The 25,629-nt window shown below is 42.3% G+C and overlaps 1 protein-coding gene across 1 annotated transcript in view; it reads left to right on the top strand.

Moving 5' to 3' along the window:
* Positions 1-14,937, top strand: part of LOC109916220 (double-strand-break repair protein rad21 homolog) — an 83,870-nt gene extending 68,933 nt beyond the window's left edge. Inside the window, exon 14 of the mRNA XM_048608520.1 lies at positions 13,866-14,937. Within this exon, the coding sequence (XP_048464477.1) occupies positions 13,866-14,054 (189 nt within the window). The 3' untranslated portion in view covers positions 14,055-14,937. The remainder of the gene's footprint in view (positions 1-13,865) is intronic.
* The last annotated feature ends 10,692 nt before the right edge of the window (positions 14,938-25,629 follow it).

Consider the following 25,629-nt stretch of genomic DNA (forward strand, 5'->3'; position numbering starts at 1 on the left):
TCTGATGAAGGGTCTAGGCCCGAAACGTCAGCCTCTCTGCTCCTATGGTGCTGCTTGGCCTGCTGTGTTCATCCAGCCCTGCACCTTGTTGTATCTGCCACTCCTCAGCTTATGAACCCAATTGATCAGATCTCTTTGTAATCTTAGATAACCTTCTTCAGTGTCCACTCTACCACCAATTTTGGTGTAATCTGCAAAATTACTAATCGTGCCTCCTATATTCTCATCCAAATCATTTATATAAATGACAAACAAAAGTGGACTCAGTACTGATCCTCATGGAACACTGCTGGTCACAGGCTTCCAAGACGAAACTCAATCTTCCACCACCATCGTCTGACTCCTACCGTCAAGCCGATCAATTCAATTGGCAAACTCACCTTGAAATCCATGTGATCTAACTTTACTAATTAACCCACCATGCGGAACCTTGTCAAAGGCTTTTCTAAAGTCCAAGTAAACAATGTCTACTGCTCTGCCCTCATCAATCTTTTTGGTTACTTCATTAAAAAAACTCAATCAAGTTTGTGAGACACGATTTTCCTTGCACAAAACCATGCTGACTGTCCCTAATCAATCTTTACCTTTCCAAATGCATGTAATTCTTATCTTTCAGAATCACCTCCAACAATTTACCCACCACTGAGTTCAGACTCACAGGTCTGTAGATTCCAGGCTTCTTAAATAGTGGCACAACATTAGCTATCCTCCAGTCCTCTAATACTTCAGCTGTGTTTATAGATCATACAAATATCTGTGCGAGGAATCCCACAGTTTCCTCCCTAACCTCACAATGTCCTGGGATACACTTTATCAGGTCCTGGATATTTATCTACCTTTATATTTTCTTAGACCTCCAGCACTTCCTCTTCTGTAGTCGTTATATTGTTTTCTAAAGTTTTATTTAAAGAGAATAGTGGAATCTGTTAATATAGCAAGTAATTAAGCTGTTGATCGATTAATTAACTAGGTAGATAGAGCAGGGACTTCTAGTGGCACAGTGGTAGTGCCCCTGCACCTGGACCAGGAGGCCCAGGTTCAAGTCCCACCTGTTCCAGAGATGTGTAATAACATCTTTAAAAAGGTTGATTAGGGAAAAATAGATTAAGATAAAGCAGTTAACCTTGCCTCATTACACAATGCTTGATCTGTGATAGCTTTATCCATAATAAGTTCCACAGTGTAATCCACAAAAATATTCTACAAACACATCTTCTAGAGCATGCTTGCCAATTTGATTGTCCCAACCTACATGAAGATTATAGTGTCCAATGATTATTACATTGCATTTATTGCAAACTCCAATACTTTCTTCTACAGTGCTCTGTACAAAGATATGATACCCTACAATAATAGTAGAAAATTAGAATTCAGTTTTATAAAGTTGATTTTTAAGCTGTAAATTGTCATTAATAACATGGCTGGTTATCTAATATTCTTTATAAGACCCACCAACCTCATCCAGTCTGGCCTTACTGAACTCCCATCCCACACCATTATAACCTCCTAATTTCTGACTCAGGTGGCCTAGCAAACCATTACATTCAGGGAAACTATAAATGGGTAGCAAATGACTTATTTGCCAGTAATGCACAGATCCCAAGAATTAATTAAAAATAAAGATCGTTGGGTTAACATTAGAGATAACAAGGTGTAGAGCTGGATGAACACAGCCGGCCAAGCAGCATCATAGGAGCAGGAAGGCTGACGTTTCGGGCCTAGACCCTTCATCAGAAATGGGGGAGGGGAAGGGGGTTCTGAAATAAATAGGGAGAGAGGGGGAGGCGGATAGAAGATGGATAGAGGAGAAGATAGGTGAAGAGGAAATAGACAGGTCAAAGAGGCGGGGATGGAGCCAGTAAAGGTGAGAGTAGGTGGGGAGTTAGGGAGGGGATAGGTCAGTCCAGGGAGGACGAACAGGTCAAGGGGGTGGGATGAGGTTAGTAGATAGGAGATAAGGTTGGGGCTTGAGTTGGGAGGAGGGGATAGTGGGAGGAAGAACAGGTTAGGGAGGCGGGGACGAGCTGGGCTGGTTTTGGGATGCGGTAGTGGGAGGGGAGATTTTGAAGCTTGTGAAATCCACATTGATACCATTGGGCTGCAGCGTTCCCAAGCGGAATATGAGTTGCTGTTCCTGCAACCTTCGGGTGGCATCATTGTGGCACTGCAGGAGGCCCAGGATGGACATGTCATCTGAGGAATGGAAGGGGGAGTTGAAATGGTTCGCGACTGGGAGGTGCAGTTGTTTATTGCGAACTGAGCGTAGGTGTTCTGCAGAGCGGTCCCCGAGCCTCCGCTTGGTTTCCCCGATGTAGAGGAGGCCACAACGGGTACAGCGGATGCAGTATACCACATTGGCAGATGTGCAGGTGAACATCTGCTTGATGTGGAAAGTCTTCTTGGGGCCTGGGAGGAGGTGTGGGGGCAGGTGTAGCACTTCCTGCGGTTGCAGGGAAAAGTGCCGGGTGTGGTGGGGCTGGAGGGGAGTGTGGAGCAGACAAGGGAGTCATGGAGAGAGTGGTCCCTTCGGAAAGCAGATAAGGGTGGGGAGGGAAAAATGTCTTTGGTGGTGGGGTCGGATTGCAGATGGCGGAAGTGTCGGAGGATGATGTGTTGGATCCGGAGGTTGGTAGGGTGGTACGTGAGGACGAGGGGGATTCTTTTTTGGTTGTTATTGTGGGGACAGGGTGTGAGGGATGAGTTGCACAAGCTTCAAAATCTCCCCTCCCACTACCGCATCCCAAAACCAGCCCAGCTCGTCCCCGCCTCCCTAACCTGTCCTTCCTTCCACCTAGAGAAGGGTCTAGGCCCGAAACGTCGGCCTTCCTGCTCCTATGATGCTGCTTGGCCTGCTGTGTTCATCTAGCTCTACACCTTGTTATCTCAGATTCTCCAGCATCTGTAGTTCCTACTATCTCTGGGTTAACATTAGGTTTGTTAGATTTTACACTGGTAATCATAGATCATAGAATCCCTGCAGTGTGGAAACAGGCCCTTCGTCCCAACATGTCCACACTGACCCTGAGAGCATCCCACATAGTCCCATCCCCTTAATCTACACATCCCTGAACACTATGGACAATTTAGCATGGCTAATCCACTTAGCGTGCACATCTTTAGACTGTGGGAGGAAACTGGAGCACCCGGAGGAAACCCACACAGACACAGGGAGAAGGTGCAAACTCCACACAGACAGTCACCCGAGGGTGGAATTGAACCCGGGCCCCTGGTGTTGTGAGGCAGCAGTGCTAACTACTGAGCCGCCATGCCACCCGAAATATCCTGCAATCTTGGTCCTTTTTAAATTTAAAACATTTTAAGGAATTCTAATTGAGAAAACAGGCACAAAACTGTCTTGTGCCTATGAAAGTTTGATTGAAAGCCAGGTAATATAATTAAGAAGCAAGAACATAAAATGTTGGAATTACTCAGCATGTCTGGCGGGATCTGTCAAGTGAGAAATAATTAATCTTTCAGGTCAATGACCTTTCTCAAATCTTGAAATATTAACACTTTTTCCTCTCTCCACAGATGCTGCCAAATCTGCTGAGCATTTCCAGCATTTATTGTTCTTATCTCAGATCTCTAGCATTACAGTGCATTTCTTTTGTATTAGCATAAGCCTGACTAGGAGCAATTCTCTAACAGTGCATCTTAAAAAATCTCACATATTGCAAATTTACTTCTGAAGATGATTCTTAAGAGTTCCACTTTCAAACAGAGCTAACTATTCCACAATAATAGATTATTGCACTGTCACAGTAGCAATCTCCAGTCTTCTCTGCACACTCCCTGTCATGAAATTATACCAGTTCCTACTGAAAATGTATTTCTTCCTGTGACCCCAAAACACAGAATCTTAGAAAATAGGAACAAGAGTGGGTCATTTGGCCATTTGAGCCTGTTCCAATGGCTGATCATCCTACTTGGTACTCCATTCCCACATTCGCCCCATACCCATTGATTCTTTTAGCCCAAAGAACTGTATCTAACTCCTTCTTGAAAGCATTCAGTGTTTTGGTCCCAATCGCTTTCTGTATTAGAGAATTCCACCGGTTCACCACTTTCTGGGTGAAGCAATGTTTCCTCGTCTCAGTCCTAAATTGCCTACCTGAATCCTTAGGCTATGACTTCTGGTTCTGGACTCCCTGATCATCAGGAACGCTCTTCTTGAAGACAGACAGTCCTGTTTGTCCTGTTGGAATTAAGTAGGTTTCTATGAGACACCCCCTCATTCTTCTAAACTCTGAATATAGTACTAACCAATTCAGTCTCTCTTTGTATGTCAGTCCTGCAATCCCAGAAATCAGTCTGGTAAATCTTGAATGCACTTCCTCAATAGCCAGAACATCCTTCTTCAGGTGGAGTCCAAAACTGTGTGCACTTCTACAAGTTTGGCCTCACCAAGGCCCAGAATATATGCAGCAAGACATCCGTGCTCCTGTACAAAAATCCTCTTGCTCTGAAGGCCAACATTCAATTTGCCTTCTTCACCGCCCGTTGCACCTCCCACTTTCTGAATCTATCGCCATTCAAATAATCTATCTCCCTGTTTTTACTACCAAAGTGGATAACCTCACATTTATACATGTTGTACCTCATCTCCCATGCATTTGCACACTCACTCAACCTGTTCAAATCACACTGAAGCATCTTTGCATCTTCCTGACAGTTCGCCCTCCCACCCAGTTTTGCATTGTCTGCAAACTTTAGTTCCCTCGTCTAAATCATTAATATATATTGTGAATAGCTCGAGTTCAAGCACTGATACCTGCAGTTGCCCACTAGTAACCAGCTGCCATTCAAAAAATGACCTATTTATTCCTACTGGTTGATTCCTGTCTGCCAGCCAGTTGTCCATCCATGTCAGTTCACCATCCTCGATCCTTTGCACTTCATGAACAGTGGAACTAGTTATCCCTCTCAATAACCTTCAGACATTTTAAATTCAGAACTAATTGTTACTTGTTTTATCTCATCTCACCTGTTTCTTCTTGTATTATCTTAACTTCCATTACTCTCGTTCCTGCAAACTAGGACATTTTCCTCTAATTATGTTTCTCAACGTATCAAAAATGCATTGGGAGTTTGTGACCTGGCAATTAAAGGTACAATAATGATTCTCAAATGTACTTTGCTGCAAGATAAGCAAATATAAGAAATAAGTTCACATATTGGTGTAGGCTGTGTTTGCTGTCACCACAAGTAGAGTGGGCAGACTCACTGAACATGCATTTGCCCGCATCAAAGCACAGTATTTTGGATATCTGCTGATCCTTTCCTCAGTCTTGTTATAACTGCCCCCAGGGTCACTGGGCCAAAACACCGAGGCCAACAGGCCCCACTACAAGTCAAACTCACACCACTTCACTTGCAGGGCCTCACTGTGCCTAAACGTATACTGGGTAACCTTTACAGATTAAAGGTATAACTTCAATTCCGGTCTTTTATGATAAGCAGCTGGCTCAGTTACCACTGACTGTAGGAAAAGGCTCAGGCCCATGCTTGATTGGGCAAAGTTGGTTGAGAAAGATTTACCTAGATTGGCTTTACATTTTTTGATTAGAAAATGGCTGCTGGAATAAGATCCTAATTAAATATTTAGAGGTTTTTCATGAAGGTCTAGGGACTATCAAAGGCCACCTTGCATGTTGACCAAGAAGCAATTCCATGATTCTGCAAGGACTCCCAAGTGCCATTTGCCTTATGGGCAAAAGTAGAGGCAGAAATCAGGAAGCTGGAAAATGAAGGAATCGTCAGACCAGTCCAGTTTGCAGAATGGGCAACACTGATCATATCAATTATGAAGCCTGACGGGTTGATTTGCCTTTCAGTGGATTTTAAACAAACGGTACACTGCCTTTAAAAGCTGGATAAATACTCAATCCCTCGCATGGAGGATTTTAACGGAAAGCTGGCAGGGCGACTTTCCTTCACGAAGCTAGACATAAGCCATGCATACTTGCAATTGCAGTTAGATGAGGATACCCAGAAGTATGCTACAATTAATACCCATAAGGTGTATACCAATACACGAGACTGCCATTTGGAGTATCGTTAGCCTGTGCAATTTCTCAATGGACAATGGAGAACATTTTGCAAGGTCTACACCAGGTCACCATTTATCTAGATGATTGCTAATAACAGGGGAGACCGAAAAGGAGCACTTTGAGAACTTGGACATAGTCTTCAGACATTTCTCCCAGGTGGGCATACGCCTTAGAAGGGAAAAAATTGTGTTCCAGGTATCCCAAGTGACCAATGTGGGCTACAGAGTTGACAAAACCAGGTTACAACCGTTGAAAAATAAACCGAGGGTGATCGAAGGTGTCCCGGCTCTCACATTTGTACCTGAGCTCAGGTCTTTACTTGCACTGGTGAACTATTACAGAATGTTCATGCGTAACCTAGTGTCCATCCCTGGATCTTTGCATCAACCCTTAAAAAGGGTCAGCCTTGGAAACAGTTGCGTAACCAAGTAAAGCTTTCAGGGAAGTAAAGAAACAGCTATCGCCCTCTATGGTGTTGGCACTGTATGATCCCAAGCAAGATCTGGTATTGACATGCGATACCTCACCATACGGCATTGATGTAGTATTAGCTCAACGGTGGTCCAATGGAGAGGAACACCCAATAGTGTATGGATCCATGTAGAGTGTAAATATGCCCAGATAGGGAAGGTTTAGCAGTCGTATTTGGAGTCAGGATATTCCACCAATACCTTTTACTGATGTAAATTTGTAATAATAACGGACCATAAACCCCTGCTAGGTCTACTTAAAGAGGACAAGGCAGTGCCACCCATAGCTTCAGGCCAAATTCAGCAGTGGGCTCTAATACTAAATACATATGATTACAAGTTGGAACACCGTTTGGGAGGCCAAATAGCAAAAGCAGATGCATTGAGCTGCCTCGCACTGGCAGATACACTGCCGGTGGTATCACCACTGGAAGAATTTGTAACGATTTTAAATTTTCTGGACACACTTCCAGTCACAGCTGACAATATCAGACTTTGGATGCAGAAAGATCCAGCCCTGGCAAAACTGAAATAGCTGGTGGTGATGGGGGAAACCAAATACCGTCACAACCAGAATTGAAACCTTTTTGGACTCGGAGAGTACAGCTCACAATGGACAAAGGCATATTATTATGGTGAGCAAATATGATGGTTCTGAGCAAAGGTCGCCACCACACACTGTCTGAACTCCACCAGGGTTATACAGGGATTTCCAAAATGAAGATGTTGGCGAGATGTTATGTCTGGTGGCCAGGATTGTGTGCAGACATAGCTGCATTGGTGGGGTAGTGCCCAGAGTGCCAACAAGGACAAAAATTACTGCCAGCAGTTTCCCCACATTCGTAGGAATAGCCAGGTAAACTCTGGACTTGGTTACATGTCGACTGTACAGGTCCTTTCATGGGCTGAATGTTCTTAATCATTGTGGACACCCACTCAAAGTGGTTGGATGTGCGTACAGTCCATTCATCAAACACGAGGACAACAATAGAAAAGCTGTGAGCATCTTTTGCAATACACAGACTCCTAGAAGTGTCGGTCACAGACAACGGGCCATCGTTTACCAGCAGGGAATTTGAGTATTTCCTAAAAATGAATAGTATTTGTTGTATAAGGACACCTTCATACCATCCATTATCCAATGGTCTGGCAGAAAGAGCAATTCAAACTTTGAAGGCAGGCTTAAGGAAACAGACTACAGCTTCACGAGATACCAGATTGTTCTGGTTCCTGAGATAACAAGGTGTAGAGCTGGATGAACACAGCAGGTCAAGCAGCATCATAGGAGCAGGAAAGCTGATGTTTCGGGCCTAGACCCTTCTTCCTACTATCTCTGTCCTGGTTCCTATTTGATTGTAGGACCACTCCTCGTTCAACTACTGTGATACCTCCAAGAGAGTTGCTAATGAGGAAAAGACTCCGCACCAAGTTAAATCCGATCTTCCTGGACCTGGAGAAAATGGTGAAATGGCATCAGGAACGCCAGTGCCAGAAACAACACTGAGCTATGAGAGAAACAGTTTACGAATTTAAGTGCAGGAACCGCAGGGATGACAGGTATGATCGACGGGAGGTCAGGTCCAGTGATGTTTAAAGTTTGGCTCGATGCGACAGTCCTGGACAAGTATGTGGACCATATGAAAGCTGCAAAATCATAAATGGTGTGGGAGCAAAACATGCCCAGCTCTTCGACAGCCTTTCCAACTATTCCGGAACTCATGGGTTCTCCCAGTCTGTCAAGGTTTGAAGTACCTTGGAATACGAGATGGACATGACAGATGTCGCTGCCTCGGTGCCTTTGCCATCTAAAAACGAGAATGAAGTTTTTCTGAGATGCTCCAGGCACAAGAGGCGAGCTGCTATACGTTACGCGCTGCCAATATCAGAGGCAGAGTTGGAGGAATCTGACCCAGTGATAAAATGTCCCAGGAGGAGCTACAAAAATATGAACCAGCTTATGCCCTCGGACTCAAGGGAAGGGATGTAGTGATTGTAATGAGGTCAACCAGGTGAACCTTGTGGAGCATTTGTTCTCTGATTGGGGCTGTTAACCTGGTCTAGTCAGGGAACCCTGGCTGACAGATATAAACAGGAGTGTCAAGAACAAACAAAGAACAAAGAAAATTACAGCACAGGAACAGGCCCTTCGGCCCTCCAAGCCTGCGCCAATCCAGATCCTCTATCTAAACCTGTCGTCTATTTTCCAAGGATCTGTATCCCTCTGCTCCCTGCCCATTCATGTATCTGTCTAGATACATCTTAAATGATGCTGTCTGGCTGCCTCTACCACCTCCGCTGGCAACGCGTTTCAGGCACCCACCACCCTCTGCATAAAGAACTTTCCACGCATATCTCCCTTAAACTTTTCCCCTCTCACCTTGAAATTGTGACCCCTAGTAATTGAGTCCCCCACTCTGGGGAAAAAGCTTCTTGCTATCCCCCTGTCTATGCCTCTCATGATTTTGTAGACCTCAATCAGGTCCCCCCTCAACCTCCGTCTTTCTAATGTAAATAATCCTAAAGTACTCAATCTCTCTTCATAGCTAGAGGTTCTGTTCACTCTGAGGGAGCTGGATCAGTGTCAAGGACTCTCCACATGTAAATGAAGGGTGAAATGGTGATGGGATACCAGCCTCAGTGGAGTTTTTTCATGTTGTTTTATTCTTTTTGGATCCAAAGTGGATAATCTCATATTAGCCTTAATTGAAATCTGTCGGCCACAGTATTTCCCATTCACTTAATCTGTTAAAAATCTCTTTGTACTTTGATGCTTTCACCTGGAATGTGTATCTTTATGTCATTGGTAAACCTGGATGTATAGCTTTCCATCCCACCATTTAAGTTGGTAATAAATAGAATAGTTAACGCTCCAGTACATCCTTGCTGGAAACACTAGTCGCGTGAGAGTCATAGAGTCGGAGTGGTGTACTACACAGAAACTGGCCCTTCAACCATGCCGATCAGTTTCCTAAAGTGACCTTGTCCCATTTGCCTGCATTTGGCCCATATCCCTCAAAACCTTTCTTATCCATGTACCTGTCCAAATGTCTTTTACGTTGTACTTGAGAATACTTGCCCATTACTCCTACTTGCTGTCTCTTGCTGCTCAGCCTATTTCCCAATCATAGAATCCTTACAGTGTGGAAACAGGCCCTTCGGCCCACCAAGTTCACACCGACCCTCGGCATCTGACCCGACCCATCCCCCTATAACCCACCGAATCTACACATCCCTGAACACTATGGGCAATTTAGCACGGCCAATCCACCTAGCCTGCACATCTTTGGACTGTGGGAGGAAACCGGAGCACCCAGAGGAAACCCAGAGGACACAGGGTGGAATCAAACCCAATATGGTCAATAATTTGCTTTCAGTTCCATAAGCTTCAAGTTTAACTAATAGTCTCCTATAAAGGACTTTACCAAATGCTTTCTGGAAGTCCATTTAAGTAACATCCATAAACATTCTGCTACTTGGAACTTTTCAAAGAGTTGACTTAATCAGGTTTGGCAGGCATGTTCTCCCCTTTGCAAATCCATGCATATCTCTGAACAGTTGAAAGTTTTCAGTCATTCTAAGGACTCTAGTAATTTTCCAACGACAGATACCAGACCAACTAGTCTATAATTCTCTGCTTTCCATGTTTGTCAACTATGTAGAATTTAATGACATATTTCCGTATCTGTTTTGTACCTAATAGGATGTGAGTTCACTTTTTGTTAGCTGCAATTCATTATGGTAAATGAATATAACATTTCTCTGAAGATGTTAACCAATACAGAATGCTAACATCAAATGTCTTGTTCTGCCATTAACTTCACTTCGAATGGAAATGGTCAAATACTTTCCTGCAATACCCATACTTTCACTGCATTGTGAACTTCACAGACCGTGGTCTCCTCCCCTACCAGCACCACACCCCTTATGTTTTCCAGCCTTCCTCATTTTACATAATACCTTTAACATAGTGAAATATCCCACGTTACCACAGGAATCCCACCAAATACAATTTGACAATAACCTACTAATGGAAATGTTTGAGAGAGATCTCCAAAAGCTTGGCAAAAATGGGTAGACTTTAAGGAGCACCATTAAGGTGAAGAGAACTGTAGAGGTGGGGAGTGCATTAGGGAGGGAATTCTAGACATTAAGACCCTGAGTTGCTGAAAGCTACCAATGGTGGAACAAGTTAAACTGGAGGTGTTAAGAGGTAAGAATCAGAAAGGTGCAAAGGTCACTAGAAAAAGAGTGGCAGAGCTATAACGATAGGGGATTCAATTGTAAGGGAAATAGATGGGCATTTCTGCGGCCGCAAACAAAAGTCCAGAGATAAAAATCAAAAAGGACCATATTATTACACCATAATGCTGAAAGGGCAATAAATTTCCAAAAAATGAGCCTGAAGGCTCTGTGTCTCAGTGTGAGGAGCATTTTTAATAAGGCGGATGAATTAACTGGTCACATAGTTATTAATGGATAAGATGTAATTGGGATCACAGAGAACTGGCTCCAGGATGACCAAGAATGGGAACTCAACATCCAGGGGTTTTCAGTTTTCAGGAAAGATATATAGAAAAGAAAGGGAGGTGGAGTAGCGTTGCTGGTTAAAGAGGAGATTAACACAATAGTAAGGAAGGACATTAACTTGGGCAGTGTGGAATCTGTATGGGTGGAGCTGTGGAACACCAAAGGGAGAAAAAGTGTTAGTGGGAGTTGTGTACAGATCACCAAACAGTCATCGAGGTTGGGGATGGCATCAGACAGGAAATTAGAGATGCGTGCAGTAAGGGAACAGCACCTATTATGGGTGACTTCAATCTGCATATTGATTGGACTAACCAAACTTGTAGAAATGCATTGGAGGAGGATTTCCTGGAATGTATGAAGGATCGTTTCCTTGACCAATATGTTGAAGAACCAAGTAGAGAGCAGCCCATCCTAGACTGGGTATTTTGTAATGAGAGAGGATTAATTAGCAGTCTTATGATGCGAGATCCTTTTGGGAAAAGTGACCGTAATATGGTAGAATTCTTCGTTAAGGTGGAGAGTAACACAGTTAAATCTGAAACTAGGGTCCTGAATTTAAAGAAAGCTAATTTTGATGGTATGAGGCATGCATTAACTAGGATAAGCTGGTCAAGGACACTTAAGGGGTTGATGGTGGATAGCTTATGGCAAGCATTTAAAGAACACATGGATAAAAGAAGGGAGAGAGAAAACAGGGAGTTATAGGCTGGTTATCCTGACTTCGGTGGTGGGGAAAATGCTGGAGTCAGTCATTAATTATGTAATAACTGAGCATTTGGAAAGCGGTGACAGAATCGGTCCAAGTCAGCATGGATTCACTAAAGGGAAATCATGCTTGACAAATATTCTGGATTTTTTTGAGGATGTGTCCAGTAGAGTGGACAAGGGTGAATCAGTGGATATTGTGTATCTGGACTTTCAGAAGGCTTTTAACAATGTTTCACACAAGAGGTTAGTAAGCAAAATTAAAGCTCATGGTATTGGAGGTAAAGTATTGATGTGGATAGAGAACTGATTGGCAACTGGAAGCAGAGAATTGGGTCCGTTTCAGAGTGGCAGACAGTGACGAGCAGGGTGCCACAGGGTTCAGTGCTGGGACCCCAGCTGTTCACAATATGCATTACTGATTTGGATGAAGGATTGAATGCAATAACTCCAAATTTACAGACGACACTAAGCTGGGTGGAGAATGCTAAAAGGCTGCAGGGTGACTTGGACATGCTGGCTGAGTGGGCAAGTACTTGGCTAATGCAATATAATGTGGATTAATGTGAGGTTATCCAATTTGGTGGCAAAAACAAGAAGGCAGATTATTATCTGAATAGTGGCAGTTTAGGACAAGGTGAGGTGGACTGAGACCTGAGTGTCATGGTGGAACAGTTGCTGAAGGTTAGCATGCAGATGTAGCAGGTGGTGAGGAAAGCTAATGGCATGCCTGCCTTCAAAGCAAGAGGATTTGAGTATAGGAATAGGGATGTTTTGCTGCAGTTATACAGGGCCTTGGTGAGGCCATACCTTGAGTACTGTGTGCAGTTTTGATTGATTTATTGTCACATGTACCAAAATACCGTGAAAAGCTTTGTTTACGATCAGTACAGGCAGATCTTAGTAGGCATGTCGATGTACAGATCAAAAAGACTTGGACAGAGGCATACATGTTACATTGCACAGGGAGTGTGCTAGGTGAGATCAACGTTAGCAAGATCAGCATTATTTGAGGCTAGAGAGTCCATTCGTCAGTCTAATAATGGCCAGGAAGCAGCTGTTCCTGAATCTGCTCATGCATGTGTTCAGGCTTCAGTAGCTTCTGCCTGACGGAAGTTCTGGTCTGCTAGTCAGAGAAAGGACATTCTTGCTATTGAGGGAGTCCAGCGAATGTTCACTAGACTGATTCCCGGGATGGCAGCACTGACATATGAAGAAAGACTGCATCAACTGGGCTTGTACTCACTGGAATTTAGAAGAATGAGGGGATCTCATAGAAACATATAAAATCCTGATGGAATTGGACAGGCTAGATGCGGGAAGAATGTTCCCGATGTTGGAGAATTCCAGAACTAGGGATCACAGTCTAGGAATTAGAGGTAAGCCATTCAGGATTGAGATGAGGAAGAATTTCTTCGCTCATAGAGTTGTGAACCTCTGGAATTCTCCATCACAGGAAGCTGTTGTGGCCAGTTCATTTGCTATATTCAAGAGGGAGCTGGATGTGGTCCTTGCAGCTAAATGGATCAGGAGGTATGGAGAGAAAGCGGGAGTGGGATACTGAAATTGCATGATTAGCCATGATCATATTGAATGGTGGTGCAGGTTCGAAGGGCCAAATGTTGGTCCTTCTATGTTTCTATTTTCTATGTTTCTATCTTGAAGAATTGTAGGGTTGGAAGAGGTTATAAAAATAAGGAGGAGCGTGAATGAAGAAGATGAATGAGAATTTTACATGAAGATGTTGCCAGATCTGGAGGCAAAGTGTGAACACTGGGGTGTGACAGTGTGAGATTTGTTTTGAGTTAGGATACCAAACGTTAGCATGTTTTTGGGTGAATAGAGGTTTAAGGGGGTGAAAGATAGGATGCTAACTGGGAATAGTTAAGTACACAGTTGTTGTTCAGTGTTATTTATCTGTTACATCATAATAGCCTTGTTTCATGATTTTGCACACTCTTGTGTGCTTCTCACTTGACACTGTTCAGTGCTGTTAGTATTGCCCCATTACCTGGGTTTCAATTTTTTAATCACATCATTTTACCTCTTGCAATCTTCCACGCTTATAAAGGGAGGAATGGTTTATTTTACTACTACTTTTGTTGTTTTCTAGCGGATCCATGACACAACAGGTGCAAAGTTTTTCAGCTTGCTGGAGCTGTGCAGAGATCACAATCGCAAACAGGCTGCTGCCAAATTCTATAGTCTCCTCATGCTCAAGAAACAGTTGGTGCTTGAACTCACCCAAAGAGAACCTTATAGTGACATTATTGCAACCCCAGGAACAAGATTTTATCTCTGAGTATATATTATATTCTTTATGTCTCTTTAAAATAGCCTTCAGAATTACAGTAAGTATTTTTATACCTTCTAATGTTTAATAATTGCAACATAGGATTCAGATGATGATAATAATTCCTCATGTCACAAATGTCATGAGCTTTATTTTATTTCTGACCTGAGATACCACACAGTCCTCCTGGATTAAACAAAAAATTCATCTAGGTATAAAGATGAAGGGAGAAATTCTCTTGGAGGGTACAGTGTTGCAAGTGAATTAAAAATCCAAAAAGCCTGTTCAAATTCTCAAAATTAGTTGAGCTGTGCAAACAAATTTCCACCAGATCTACTACTTCAATAGCTTGTTGTCAATGTTCACTAACTTCTGAAGAGAATTTAAGGGACATTGAACAAATGTTCAACAGAAGTGCATTAGCAGTACCATTGCACAGTTCACATTGTTTAGATACAGTGGGGATAGCAGTTAATCAGGGTGGTTTCTTTGGTCTATATGTTCTCATTTCCATCGTTCAATCCCACTAAGTTAACTTTAAAGGGGAGATTCTCCTCATCCCACGCATGTTGAAGTTCAGATAATACAGGAAAAAGGCAGGAAGGGTTCAGCAGCACTAAAGGCATCCACTTGAGTTTCCAGAATTCACCTCACCTGGATTGTTTAGTAGCTTAGAGACAAATATAGGTGAAATACCCTCAAAAGTCCCTGGTTATTGAAACACTTATTTAGGTTAGTACCTGATGAATGCCCTCATTCTATCAATATGTCCATCCCATTAACATTGAATGTGTTCAAAAGATCATACATTTCATCACATCAGCATTATTTCAACTGTAATTTTGTTTTAATGCTTGTTTAAAAGTTTTAGATTGCACTGTTTTTTGTTTTTCAAAATGGTTGTATTTTTCAGATAACTTGATTTGTTCCACATTGTGTTTTTCTGCTTGTAATAATCATTCCTTGTGGCTGTCTCACTTTGAAGGCAGGTTTTTGTTTGGCCAGTGATAACTGGCATGAAATAATCTATATTTACTTCTGTTGTTCAATGGAGAGTGTTTGCTTTGTGGTCTTTGGAACTGTGATTTTTGCCTGTATTTGTTTAACCTTTGTAACTAAATAAAATTTTTGCTGATGTTTGCAAACAGTGGGCTGACAGAATAGTTTATTATGTTGCTACATTAATTGTAGAAATTAGTAGTAAAGGAGGCCAAAAAAACATGTTTTGATCTGTCAAGAGATTAGATTTAAAGCACTTATGGCACCACACCATACTTTTGTGTCCAAATATTATTGAACGGTAATTTAGTTACATTTATCAGAAGGTTTTATAAGCTGCACGTTCAAATATGATTCTGTCACAATCCAGAATGACCACGAGAGCAGATAAACCATTAAGCCCAACAAGGTTATTAAAATTCAGGCTATTTTCCAACACTTGTGCACACAACAAGAGAAAATTTCCAAGATTTTGGAGTTGACCTTCTGAGTGAAAAAATAACGTGGATGCTGGAAATCTGACAGAAATAGAACATTTTGGAAATACACTTAATTCAGCAACAGCTGTGGAGGGAGACGCAGTATTACCATTCCAAGTCCGTTTTGCTGTTTGAACATGACTGGGAATAGCCAGGACTTCACTGCATTTTCCTGAGCCGTCCAAATCAGTGGAAACTGGCTAAAAGACCGTGTGTGTCTGGCTAAACCAGTTCAAATTTATCAAAAGAATAAGGAAGATTGTTTTGCATCTAAATGGCAACTTTCACAGTCCCAGGATTTCCAAAAGCACTTGACTGTCAATTAGGCCCTTCTGAAATGGTGTAATTATAGGAAACACAGGAGCTAGTACACACAGTGCAAATTGCTATAAACAGTTACATGATAATGGCCAGATAATCTGCTTTTGTGATTGTTGGTTGATGGATAAGCATTGTTAGTGTCCATAACACCATAAAACCATAGAAGGAACCCGTTGAGTCTACGCCATCATTCAATGAGATCATGGCTGATCTGATAATGCTGAACTCCTCCTTCTTGCCTTATCCCTATAACCCTTGATTTCCCTTAGTGATTAAAATTCTGTCTGTCTCAACCTTGAATATAGTTAATGACCAAACCTTGGCAGCACTCTGGAGTGAAGAATTCCAGACTCACTGCCCTCTGAGAGAATAAATTCCTCTTCACCTCTGTGTTAATTTCAGAACACTTTGACTGTCACATAAGGGGCATGAACCTTTCTACTCTACCCTGTTAAGTAATTTAAGAATCCTCTATTTCAATGAGGTACATGTGACAATAATAAATAAAATTGAATCTGCGGAATTCCAATGAGTACAGACCTAATCTACTAAACATTTCATAATAGAGATGGTCCTCTATATTTGGTACCAGCCTAGTGAACCTTCTCTGGACTGCCTCCAATGCCAGTCTATCTTTCCTTAGATAAGGGCCACCAAAGTGTTTACTGTATTCTAGCTGTGATCTGACTGGTGTTCTGATATAGTTTTAGCAAAATCTGCCTACTCTATTCCCTTTGAAATGAAGGCCAAAATTCTATATGCCTTCCCTATTACCTGTTAAACTTGGATTGCTAGCATTTTGTGATTCATGGCTGAGGACTCCCAAATCCCTCTGTTCCGTAGCTTTCTGCAGTCTTTTTCCATTTAAATCATATTCAGCTCCATAGCCTTCTATTTTCCCATGTTGTATTCCATCTGCCAAGTTATTGTCCGCTTACTTAACCTATTTGTGTCCCACTGCAGACTGTGTCATTCTTACCACTGCCTTCCCACCTGTTTTTATGCTATCCTCAAACTTGGCTTCAGTGCATTCACTTTCCTCATCCAAATCATGATATTGTAAGTAATCGTGACCCCAGCACTGACCCCTGTAGCACTCCATTAGATACACACTGCCATCCTGAAAATGCCCCCTTATCCCAACTCTCTAGAACATAGAACAGTACAGCACAGTACAGGCCCTTCGGCCCACGATGTTGTGCTGACCTATTATCCTACGCTAAGATCAAACTACCCTGCATATCCTACATTTGACTATCATCCATGTGCCTATCCAAGAGTTGCTTAAATGTCCTTAATGTATCTGACTCCACTACCACCACTGGCAGCACATTCCACGTATCCACTACTCTCTGTCTAAAGAACCTACCTCTGACATCGCCCATTTACCTTCCTCCAATCACCTTAAAATTATGCCCCCTTGTAATAGTCATTTCCACCCTGGGAAAAAGTCTCTGGCTATCCACTCTATCTATGCCTCTCATCATCTTGTATACCTCTATCGAGTCAACTCTCATCCTTCTTCGCTCCAATGAGAAAAGCCCTAGCTCCTTCAACCTTTCCTCCTAAGACCTGCCCTCCAGTTCAGGCAGCATCATGGTAAATCTCCTCTGTACCCTCTCTAAAGCTTCCACATCCTTCCTGTAATGAGGTGACCAGAACTGACACAATATTCCAAGTGTGGTCTAACCAGGGTTTTATAGAGTTGCATAACCTCGCGGCTCTTAAACTCAATTCCCCTGCCAATTAGAGCCAACACACCATATGCCTTCTTAACAACCCTATCAACTTGGTTGGCAACTTTGAGGGAACTGTGGACATGGACCCCAAGATCCCTCTGTTCCTCCACACTGCCAAGCATCCTGCATTCTATATTCAAATTCGACCTTCCAAAACAAATCACTTCACACTTTGCCAGGTTGAATTCCATCTGCCACTTCTTTGCCCAGCTCTGCATCCTACTCCTGCTACCTACAACAGCCTTCCACACGATCCACAACTCCACCAACCTTTGTGTCATCGGCAAACTTACTAACCCACCCCTCCACTTCCCCATTCCAAGTCATTGATAAAGATCACAAAGAGCAGAGGTCCCAGAACAGATCCCTGCGGAACACCACTGGTCACCAAGCTCCAGGCTGAATACTTTCCATCTACAACCACCCTCTGTCTTCTATTGGACATCCAATTCTGTACCCAGACAGCCAAATTTCCCTGGATCCCATGCTTCCTTACTTTCTGAATGAGCCTACCATGGGGATCCTTATCAAATGCCTTGCTAAAATCCATATACACCACATCCACTGCTCTACCTTCATCAAGGTGTTTTGTCATATCCTCAAAGAATTCAATAAGGCTTGTCAGGCATGACCTGTCCCTCACAAAGCCATGCTGACTATTTCTAAACAAACTGTGCTTTTCCAAATAATCATAAATACTATCTCTCAGAATCCTCTCCAATAATTTGCCCACCACAGAAGTAAGACTGATTGGTCTAGAATTCCCAGGATTATTCCTATTCCCTTTCTTGAACAAGGGAATAACATTTTCCACCCTCCAATCATCTGGTACTACTCCAGTGGACAGTGAGGATGCAAAGATCATTGCCAAAGGGGCAGCAATCTCTTCCCTCGCTTCCCGTAGTAACCTTGAGTAAATCCCATCTGGCCCAGGGGTCTTATCTATCCTCATGTTTTTCAAAATTTCTAGTACATCCTCCTTCCTAACATCAACCTGTTCGAGCATATCAGCCTGTTTCATGCTGTCCTTACAAACTACAATGTCCCTCTCACTGGTGAATACTGAAGCAAAGTATTCATTAAGGACCTCCCCTACCTCCTCCAACTCCACGCACAAGTTCCCTCCACTATCCCTGATCGGCCCTACCCTCACTGGCCATCCTGTTGTTCCTCACATTAGTATAGAACATCTTGGGGTTTTCCTTAATCCTACCTGCCAAGGCTTTTTCGTACCCCCTTCTAGCTCTCCTAAGTCCATTCTTCAGTTCCTTCCTGGCTACCTTGTAGACCTCTTGAGCCCTGACTGATCCTTGTTTCCTCAACCTTAAGTAAGCTCCTTTCTTCCCCTTGATTAGATGTTCCACATGTCTTGTTATCCAAGGTTTCTTCACCTTACTATCCCTTCCTTGCCTCAGTGGGACAAACCTATCCAGCACTCATAGCAAGTGCTCCCTAAACAACCTCCACATTTCTGTTGTGCATTTCCCTGAGAACACCTGTTCCCAATTTATGCTCTGCAGTTCTTGCCTAATAGAATTGTAATTCCCCCACGCTCAATTAAATACTTTCCCATATCATCTGCTCCTACCTCCCTCCATGACTATAGTAAAAGTCAGGGAGTTGTGATCACTATCACCAAAATGCTCGCCCACCGAGAAATCTGATACCGGGCCTGGTTTGTTAGCCAAGCACTAAATCCAATATGGCCTCCCCACTAGTCGACCTATCTACATGTTGAGTCAGAAATCCTTCCTGGTCACACCTGACAAAATCTACTCCATCCAAACTATTTTCACTTACGAGGTCCCAGTCAACATTAGGGAAGTTGAAGTCACCCATATTACTTCTGCACCTTTCCAAAATCTGCCTCCCAATCTGTTGCTCAGTGTCTCTGTTGCTACTGGGGGGGTCTATAGAAAACTCCCAATAAAGTAACTCTTCTTTCCTGTTTCCGACTTCCACCCATACTGACTCAGTGGAGAAACCCTCCTCCACGATCTCCCTTTCTGCAGCTGTGATACCGTCCCTGATTAGCAATGCCACTCCCCCACCTCTTTTACCTCCCTCCCTATTTCTTTTGAAACATCTAAACCCTGGAACATCCAACAGCCATTCTTGCCCCTGTATTATCCAAGTCTCTGTAATGCCCACAACTTCGTAGCTCCAAGGACTGATCCATGCTCTAAATTCATCACCCTTATTCCTGACACTTCTTGCATTAACATAGACACACTTCAATCCGTCGCGCTGACTGCAACTTTGCCCTATCAACTGTTTATCCTTCCTCACAGACTCTCTGCATGCTGTATCTGCCTGTACGCCAGCTACCCCATCTTCTGATCCATAGCTCTGGTTCCCATCCCCCTGCCAAACAAGTTTAAACCCTCCCAAAGAGCTCTAGCAAACCTCCCACCCAGTGTATTGGTGCCCCTCCCAATCAGGTGTAACCTGTCCCTCTTGTATAGGTCCCACCTTCCCCACAAGGTATTCCAATAATCCACATATCTGAAGCCCTCCCACCTACATCAGCTCTGTAGCCACGTGTTCAACTGCATTCACTCTCTATTCCTAGCCTCAATAGCCCGTGGCACCGGTAGTAACCCTGAGATTACTATTCTGCTTGTCCTGCCTTTTAGCTTCCAACCTAACTCCCTATATTCACTTTTCAGGTCTTCATCCCTTTTCCTAGTTATGTCATTGGTACCAACATGTACCACGACTTCTGGTTGCTCACCCACCCTCCTGTAGACGTGATCCGAGACATCCCTGACCCTGGCACCCGGGAGGCAACACACCATTTGGGAGTATAATTTGCAACCGCAGAATCTCCTGTCTGTTCCTCTAACCATTGAATCTCCTGTCACTATCGCTCTCCTATTCTCCCCCATTCCCTTCTGAGCCACAGAGCCAGGCTCAGTGCCAGAGACCTGGCCGCTATGGCTTTCCCCGGTAGGTCGTCCCTCCTAACAATATCCAAAGCTAATGTTAGCTAATCCTGTATCAATGCTAATGTACTACCCCCAACACCATGCACTCGTGTCTTACTAAGTAACTTATTGTGTGGTACATTATTAAACACCTTCTGAAAATCCAAATATATGACGTTTGCTGCTTCCCTTTTATCTATCTTACTTGCTACCTCCTCAAAAAATTCTGGTAAATTTTTCAGGCATGCTTTCCCCTTCATGAAGTCATACTGATTCTGCTTGATCGTATTATGTATTTCTAAATGCTCTGCTATTACATTCTTAACTATAGACTCTAACATTTTCCCAATAACGGATATTAAGCTGGCTGGTCTATAGTTACCTGTTATTGTTTCCCTTATCAAATTTACATTGGCAGTTTTCCAGTCCTCTGGGATTTTTCCAGAACCTAAGGATTTCTGGAAGATTACTACCATTACGTCCACTATTTCAGTAGCTACTTCTTTTAATATCCTAGGATGCATCCTATCAGGTCTAGGGGAATTATCAGTTCTTAACCTCATTAGTTTCCTTATAACTTTTTTTCCAGTGATAGTCATCATATTTATTTCCTCTCCCACTTTTTCCTCTTGATTATTTAGTAATTTTGGAATGCTATTAGTGTGTTCTGTGAAGACTGATGCAAAATATTTGTTCAACTACTGTTCACCAGCCTTGTTCCCTTTGAGGCCTGTGTTCACTTAGGCCTCTGTCTTCTTTTTTAATATATTTAAAGAAGCTATTTTGTCCATCTTGATACTTGCATTTTTACCATCAAAGTTTATTTTCTATTTTTTTTTGATCATCTGTTAATTTTTAAAACTTTCCCAATCCTCTGGCTTACTATTAATCTTTGCCACAATGCATTTTTGTTTCTTTCAATTTGATTCTATCATTAACTTCTCTGATTAACCATGGTTGGCTTACCTCTTCCTAGAATTGCTCTTCCTCATTGTAATATATCTTGGCTGTGAGGCATTTTCTTAAATGTCTGCCATTGTTCCTTAACTGCCTTTGCTGCTAAACTCTTTTCTCAGTCCACCCCAGCCAGCTCTGCCCTCATTCCTTTGTGATTACCCTTGGTTAAGCATAGCATAGTTGTTTCAGACTCAAATTTCTCCCTCTCAAACTGAATGTGAAATTCTACTGAGACATTGTGGAGATCTTGAACTGCTCTTTTTTCTAAACAGTATGTTACGGTCCCAGTTGATGGTTCTACTGGACAAGTCAGATCCCAGAATGATTAAAAGCAAAATACTACAGATGCTGGAAATCTGAAACAAAAGTGTAAAAGGCTGATAAAAATGCAGCAGTATTAATGGATAGAAATAGAGTTAGCATTTCAAGTCTAGAATGACTTTTAATCAGAAATGGAGTACTTTCCTGCGAATTGTGAAAACTTCTTACTATTCACAAAACTGAGAGTTTTTACAACTCTTAATAACCTACAGACTTCCAATCAAATACTCCAGGTTTGGAAGTTTCACAAACTAAAAGTTTACGCTGAAGTGACTATGCTTTCCTTGAACTGTCCTATACTCCTTTCTAGGAGAGAAGCAATAGTCGAATGTCCTCTGAACTGTCTAAGAGTGTTCAGTCTCTGTGTTTTACGAACCAAAGTCAACACTTGATTAACCCGAACCAAAAACAAGCTCATGAACCAAAAACAAGCTCATGGTCTTCAATGTTTATCCCAACTGTTTAAAGCTTCAGAGTAAAAACAATCTTTCATTGTTTAATCACAAAAGTAATGCCATTATTTTAAAATTCAAACTCTAAAAATTATATATATATGTGTGTGTATATAAAACTCTCACCTGTCATCATAACTGCCATGTAATTTATTATTCCTTGAGAAGGAAGACATATTAGTCAGCACATTAGCAAGGAACAAATTACTTATCCATCACTGGAATACTAAACTGTTTTCTTTGAGATTATTAGTCCTTTTTCAGAGATCATGGTCTAAGCATCAAATTATATCTCACTCTAAAATGTGCGGTTATATGTATGAATCAGTGAAGATCAAACCAAAGACATGTCAATAGGAAACGGCTGCATTCCATACAACAATTTAATTTGATACAGATTCAGTTGTGTTTAGATATTGCAAACCCACACAACTCTTCAGTCGCATAAAATGGGATTTAACAATACAAACAGCCATTTGACCTGCAGAAGACAATCCTTGCCCATGCCCTACATCCCCACTGTCTCTAGCATCATGCTGTAAATAGGGGAAGAAGAGTTCCCCTCTGAAAGTCTTAGTTATCCACCAAATAAGCTCCCTGAGTGATCAAAACTGTAACAAGGTCCAATGGTGAAACCAAATGAGTAAAAGCTTGTTTCAGCTTGAGAGTTTGTCTTGCCTGTATCATACTGCCAGCTGTCACATCCAAGAAGAGCAAAATGAAAGACAAGAATCAGAAAAGAACATTTAGCCCAATGAAATATGTCTTAAACTTTCCTTCCTACTAACCAGCTTCATCTTACGCATACCTACTGTCTATGCATTGTTTACCTGGTAAACTGTTCCAAACATTTAAGCAAACAGTTCTGAAGAAGGCTGTGTGGACCCAAAATGTTAATTTTGCTTTTCACTCTACAGATGCTACCAGACCTGCTGAGTTGTTCCAGCAATTTCTGTTTTTGTTTCAGGTTTCCAGCATCTGCAGTTCTTTAGTATTTTTTGTTCAAGTAGAAGTGTTGATTTTAACAAAATAAATTCACTGTTCTAATTTTACAGTGCAGGTTCTTTTTATACAGTCATATAGCATAGAAACAGACCCTTCGGTCCAACCAGTCCACATTGATCATATTCCCAAACTAAACTAGCCCCACCTGCCTGCACTTAGCCCATATCCCTCCAAACCTTTCCTATTCATGAACTTATCCAAATGTCTTTTAAATGTTGTAACTGTACCTGCATTCACCACTTTCTCTGGCAATTCATTCCACACACAAACCATTCCCTATGTAAAAAATTTGCCCCTCATGTCCTTCTTAAACCTTTCTCCTCTCACCTTAAAAATACGCTCCTTAGTTTTGAACTCCACACCCTAGGGAAAAGACCATCATCATTCACCTTATCTGTGCCCCTGATGATTTTATAACCCTCAATAAGGACACTCCTAAAACTCCTATGTGCCAGTGAAAAAAATCCCAGTCTTTCCAGTCTATTTTTATATCTCAAACTCTCCATTCCCAGCTGTTTGAGGGTAAATCCACATCTGACGTGTGGTAACCTTTTAAAGACCAGTTGATTAGAGTGCAGGACAGACATGTTCTTGTGAAAATGAAGGAGAGGAATGGGAAGATTCGGGAACCTTGGATGACAGGGGAAATTATCAGCTTAGTCAAAACAAAAGGAAGCGTACCTATGGTCTAGGCAACTAAATACAAATTCCTTGAAGAGTATACAGAAAGTAGGAAGGAGCTCATACAGGGAGTTAGGAGGGCTAAAAGGGACCATGAAATGTCCTTGGCCAGCTGGGTTAAGGAGGATCCCAAGGCATTTTATACATATGTTAACAGCAAGAATGTAGCTAAGGAAAGAGTAGGCCCACTCACGGATAAAGGAGGGAGGTTATGGGTGGAACCAGAGGAAATGGTGAGATCTTGCTGTGTACTTTCCATCAGTATTCACCAAAGAGAGGGACATGAGGGATGTTGAGGTTAGGGAAAGGTGTAAGAATACTCTCAGGCAGGTCAACATAATAAAGGAAGAAGTGTTGGGTGTCTTAAAATGCACTGAGGTAAACAAGTCCCCAAGGCCAGATAGGATGTATCCCAGGAAACTGTGGGAGCCAAGGGAGGAAATAGCTGGAGCCTTTACAGATACCTTTGCATTCTCTTTGGCTTCAGGCAAGATTCAAGAGGACTGGAGAATGGCCAATGTTGTTCTTCTGTTTAAAAAGGAGAACAGATAATCCAGGTAATTACAGACCAGTGAACCTGACATCAGTGGTGGGATAGTTGTTAGAGAAGATACTGAGAGACAGGATTTATTTACATTTGGAAGCGAATGGACTTGTTAGTAATAAGCAGCATGGGTTTGTGCGCAAAAGGTCATGTCTCAAAAACTTGATTTAATTTTTTGAAGAGGTGACAAAAATGGTTGATGAGGGAAGGGCCATGGATGTCTTCTACATAGACCTTAGGCATTTCATGAGCTACCTATGGTGTACCAGCTACCAGGTTGGTACTAAAGGTAGAGTCCCGTGTGATCCAGAGTGTGCTGGCTAGATAGATACAGAACTGGCTTTGTCATAGAAGACAGAGAGTAGTGGTGGAAGAATAGAGATGAGTAACTAGTGATGTTCTGCAGGGATCATTGTTGGGACATTTGTTGTCTGTAATACATATAAATGATGTGGAGGAAAATGTGGAAGATGGTCTGATTAGTGAGTTTGTGGATGATACCAAAATTGACAGAGTTCAGATAGTGAGAAGGATTGTCAAAGGATACAGCAGAATACAGATAGATTACAGATTTGGACAGAAATGGTAGATGGAGTTTAAATCTGGATAAATGCGAAATGATGCATTTTGGAAGATCAAATTCAGGTGTGAAATATACAGTAAATGGCAGAACCCTTAGGAGCATTAACATACAGAGGGATCTGGGTGTACCAGGTCCATAGATCCCTGAAGTGGCAACACAGGTGGATAAGGTAGTCAAGAAGGCATACAGCACAGTTGTCTTAATCAGCCAGGGCATCAAATATAGAATGCAAACGAAAACAGAAGTTGCTAGAAAAGCTCAGCAGGTCTGGTACCGTCTGTGAAAAGAAATCAGAGTTAACATTTCAGGTCCAGTGACCTTCTTCGGAAGTTTCTGCTTATGTTAACTCTGGTTTCTCTTCACAGATGCTGCCAGACCTGCTGAACTTTTCCAGCAATTTCTGTGTTTGTTTCTGATTTATAGCATCCACAGTTCTTTCACTTTTCATTGAATATAAAAGTTGACAAGTTACATTACAGCTGTATAAAACTTCAGTTTGGCCACATTTGGAATATTGCGTGCTGTTCTGGTCACCATGCTACCAGAAGGACGTGGATGCTTTGGAGAGGGTGCAGA

This window comes from Rhincodon typus, chromosome 19 (assembly GCF_021869965.1).
Source record: "Rhincodon typus isolate 14 chromosome 19, sRhiTyp1.1, whole genome shotgun sequence".
Lineage (NCBI taxonomy): Eukaryota > Metazoa > Chordata > Chondrichthyes > Orectolobiformes > Rhincodontidae > Rhincodon > Rhincodon typus.